This window comes from Carassius carassius, chromosome 37 (genome assembly GCF_963082965.1).
Source record: "Carassius carassius chromosome 37, fCarCar2.1, whole genome shotgun sequence".
Taxonomy (NCBI): Eukaryota; Metazoa; Chordata; class Actinopteri; order Cypriniformes; family Cyprinidae; genus Carassius; species Carassius carassius.
In genome coordinates this window covers 16,421,683-16,426,046 of record NC_081791.1, presented here as the reverse complement: position 1 = coordinate 16,426,046, position 4,364 = coordinate 16,421,683, and the positions used below count along the sequence as shown (strand labels likewise).

At 39.9% G+C, this 4,364-nt stretch overlaps 1 protein-coding gene across 1 annotated transcript; it reads left to right on the top strand.

The window, feature by feature from the left end:
• The first annotated feature begins 1,150 nt into the window (after positions 1 to 1,150).
• On the top strand, positions 1,151 to 2,975 carry LOC132118177 (transcription factor HES-4-B-like). The gene is made up of 4 exons (XM_059527816.1): positions 1,151 to 1,530; positions 1,667 to 1,762; positions 1,865 to 1,952; positions 2,068 to 2,975. The coding sequence occupies exons 1-4, from the start codon at positions 1,423 to 1,425 to the stop codon at positions 2,649 to 2,651; spliced, it is 876 nt and encodes a 291-aa protein (XP_059383799.1). The 5' UTR covers positions 1,151 to 1,422; the 3' UTR covers positions 2,652 to 2,975.
• The last annotated feature ends 1,389 nt before the right edge of the window (positions 2,976 to 4,364 follow it).

Below are 4,364 nucleotides of genomic sequence, written 5' to 3'. Positions count from 1 at the left end.
AACCGCCTCGCGTGCCTGTACAGCTGTTTTCTTCTTTGAAGCGCAACCAGATCCTCAAAGTTTTTTTCGGTTTTATTTTCTTTCTAAAAGGACTGGTTCCTCGTATTTCTTAAATAATATGAACGTATTCTCACGCGCAGTTAAACAGATACATATAAAATGCTAATACTGTCAACGTTTATTTGTCATATAGGCCTACACAATGTTACACTAATGCGTTTTACAGAGAACAAAAAAAAACAAAAACAATATACGGAACATCAATAAGAGTTAAATATTTAAAGAAGAAGAATTATGCAAGTCCCTAAATAGTAGGCTACAAAAAGTGCAAGATTGCAAGAATCAGTGTGCAAGTATGTCCAATGCCAAATCCAGAGCAATTCAATATAATCTTGATGATATTTCGCAAAATAATAAGCATGTAATTGCTTACTGTTAATGCTAGTGAAACGATAGTAATTCGAGGAAAACGCATCCAGAAAAAAATGCGTTATTTTGCCCCAGTATAAAATTAGAGTTTTGCAACGTTGATAAAATTACATTATTTGTCAGTTGAACCATTCCGACAGCGAGTGCACAGGAATGCTGGTCGCGCAGTGCGTGAATGCAGAAATACGTGACTTGGCTATAGCCTATAAAAAAAAATAAAAAAACACACAACCTTGGTGGCAAACAGCTAGAGAATGTGGGTCGCTATGTCATTTTTAGGGGGGCTATAGGTTATAATAATAATAATAATAATAATAATAGGCGAAATCCATTTTACATATGAAAGCAATACTTTATAAAACGATCAAGTTGCCATTTTCATTTGAAAATGTAACTTTCAATATAATACATATTCCGGTGAATCTGTCAAAGAGGGTTTGCATGCAGCTAAGGAAAGAGGGTTGTACTAGAAATGCAAAAGAGTATTCCCCCAATTCCCCTTATCACTTCACAGCCAGGTCGACTCGACTGCACTCGCCTCTTTGTTGTTTGTCCCTCCAGGGCTGATTGAGCAGCGCGTGACTGACAGCCCGCGGGGGTGTTGTCCAATCAGCAGTCTGCCCGCGCCCAATGGGTGAGTCCGCGCGCCTATTGGCTGAAGCGAGTGTGGGAAAGAATGCAGAGAGGGTTTCACACGAACTGGGAGCATGCGATCTATCTATAAATACCGCTGGCGTGTGGCAGTGGGAGATTCGACTTGCCCTCTGAAGCGCTACGCCACACACGCTCGTGTCCTCATATGACAGCCTGCAGACTATAAGTCATATAACGTAGCTGATAAGAGGGACTCACACTCTCTCTCGTGACAATCCCGAGATCTTGGCTACGCTCCGCATCTAATCCTAACAGACCGTCTCTGTTTTTTTTATAAATCCATACACGGAATATAAACACTTTTCTTGGCTTATACCGGACCCAGCTTTGGTTTTGATCATGCCAGCCGATAATATGGAGAAGCAGACCGCATCACCGATTGCTGGTGCCCCTGCCAGTGGATCTCATACTCCGGACAAACCAAAGAATGCCAGCGAGCACAGAAAGGTAAATGTCATATAATATTTTGGCACGTTTTGCGTTTGTAGGCTACTTTTAGATGAATTTCAGTTGTCATTTCCATCTTTTTATTTAAGTAGCGTCTTTTTTATAATAATTAATTATCTTTGCATTTCATCTGCAGTCTTCGAAGCCAATCATGGAGAAACGCCGCAGAGCGAGAATAAACGAAAGCCTTGGCCAGCTGAAGACCCTGATTCTTGACGCTCTTAAAAAAGATGTAAGTTGTAGCTACGAATCTGTCTATTCTTTTAATGTGTCAATAATCTAATAATCTTTTTTTTTTTTAACAAAATGATTAACCGGTGCTTCTCATTCACAGAGCTCCAGACACTCTAAATTGGAGAAAGCTGATATTCTTGAGATGACTGTCAAACACCTGCGCAATTTGCAGCGTGTTCAGATGACTGGTAAGTTATAAGTCAGATGTAGCTATTAAAATGCATAACTTTAGACATATAATTTAAAAACGTTATTTAATTTCCTAAATGCTCAGTATTAATGAACGTTACCTTTGCTTTGCAGCAGCTCTGTCAGCTGACACAAACGTCCTCAGCAAGTATCGCGCGGGATTCAACGAGTGCATGAACGAGGTGACTCGATTTCTCTCTACCTGCGAAGGGATGAACACGGAGGTTAGGTCGCGACTTCTCAACCACCTGTCCGGTTGTTTGGGACAGATGATGGCCATGAACTACCCTCAGCCCGCCCCAGCTCAACAGGCGCATCTGGCTCAGCCTCTTCACGTGCAGCTTCCTTCAACTTTGCCCATCAACAGCGCCTCAATGGGCCCTAAACTCAGTCCATCGGAAGCGGTCTCACCCAAAGTCTTTGGAGGATTCCAGCTGGTGCCAGCCACCGACGGACAGTTTGCTTTTCTTATCCCCAACCCAGCTTTCGCTTCTGCTACAAACCCGGTCATTCCCTTGTACGCAAACGCAGGTGTCCCAATGACAGTCAACGCCAGTCCCCTCCAGGCCAGCTCGGCTCCCACGGTGGCATCTCCTATCCAGGGAATGACCTCCTTCGCGGGCGTTTCACAGTCCGTCAGTCCCGTTGGTGTTAGTGCCGGAGCAGAAAGCAATGAACCGGTGTGGAGACCTTGGTAGACTTGCTCATCCCATTCGAACTTTTAAAACAGTTTTTCACGATGAAGAAAATATGTTCAGTTTCGTTCTAAGGGACTTTGTTGACCTGTTGGTCAAGGCGTAGCTATGTTTATTAGCTGATTCCAATATTTGGATGTTGTTAATGAATATGCTGTTGTCAATTCAACAGCATAACACTTAATGTTTATAAAGTACTTTTTAAAATAAAAGAATTTAGTTTTGTACAAAGTTTGTAAAAGATTGTGTTATGCCAAAGCTTTCTTGCTGTTTTTTTTTCATGATAAGTGTTTTATGTTTGATGCTGAATAAATCAAAATAACGAAATATATCGTGTTTAAGCCCTTTTTCTATTAAGATCAACACTTGGTGTAAATCTATAATACATATAAATGATAGAGTAATATAAGGTACAAATATATATATATATAGGCCTATATATATATATATATATTATTTTTTTTACTTTTTGATATTACTTGCATTATGATTCTTTAAATTGACAAGTGACCAATTTACGATTTTAAGCAAGCCTTATTAAACTTTATTTGTTAACAAATAAGAGCAAAGAGTTTTCAAATGCGTAAAACTTAAATTGCATCTGTTCAACTTTTTTTATTTTTTTTTATTTAAAGTCTCAATTAAGTTTTGTGGCTACCGCCTATTGCTTTAGTTCTACTTCTGGCGGGAAGAGATCACCCTAAAGTGTCACAGGTTGAAATGACAAAGGCAATAAGAGGGTTTTTTCTTTTCTTTTGCAAAAAGGTAATTAAACATCTGAAAAGGGTCTCATTTTGTATGCAGCGGGATCTTTAAGAAGTCCTAAACCCCCATTCATTGGTCTGGGAAATACGCTTTGGGTTAATGTCACTAACAGATTGCCTCAATGAAAAGAGAATATGGAAGAATCCTCTCTTCCTTTTGTGTAGCCTACCAGTCGCTGTATTGCTGCACCTGAATAGCGCGTGGAGTGCTTTCGCGCCTCTTTTCTGACTAAACTAATGAGTTACCTCAACACCAAACATCTTTCCTAGTTAAAATGTAAAATGATAAAAACATTTAAAAAAAAAAAAAAAAAAGACGACATGCAGGTCTTTCGCAGGAGAGTAGCTATAACTCCAGGCGAGTCGTTTATGTTATCACAGGATGTAAACTTATCTTCCCTTTGAGCGCGAGCACCGGAACTGCGAGACGTGTGTGTAGTGCGGACTGTCGGCATGGCGTTTGCCTTGTGTCTGCCACTTGCAGTCAGCAGCCCACTTCGTTTTCGGATTGGGTTACACACACCCTGGTGACCGACGGCCACAGGGTTTTTTCCACTTAACAACTCCATCGTGTTAAACTACGTGTGAGACCTACGGCATTGTAAAGTTATGTATTAATACGTCACCAATTCAATAACATATTCTATATAAATTGTTCTGCTTTATTTTGCGATTTGCCTAATTCACTCCAATCCATCGAGTGTTCATATATTTCTCCGTTAACTGAAAAAAAAGCCATTTTAAAATCACAAAATCAAAAAAAGGATGCCTAAACAGAAAGTTTGTGATCATTTTAATAGGCCTACATCAACCACAAAAGTCGCGTTTTGCCAGCAGGTTGGCTATATAGGCCTACAGTTGTCACGAAAATCTTTACACTGAGTTTAAATCTAAACACAAAATTAGTGAAAAAAATGTTCACAGAAAAAAAATAAGACCCCCTGAAAGCCAT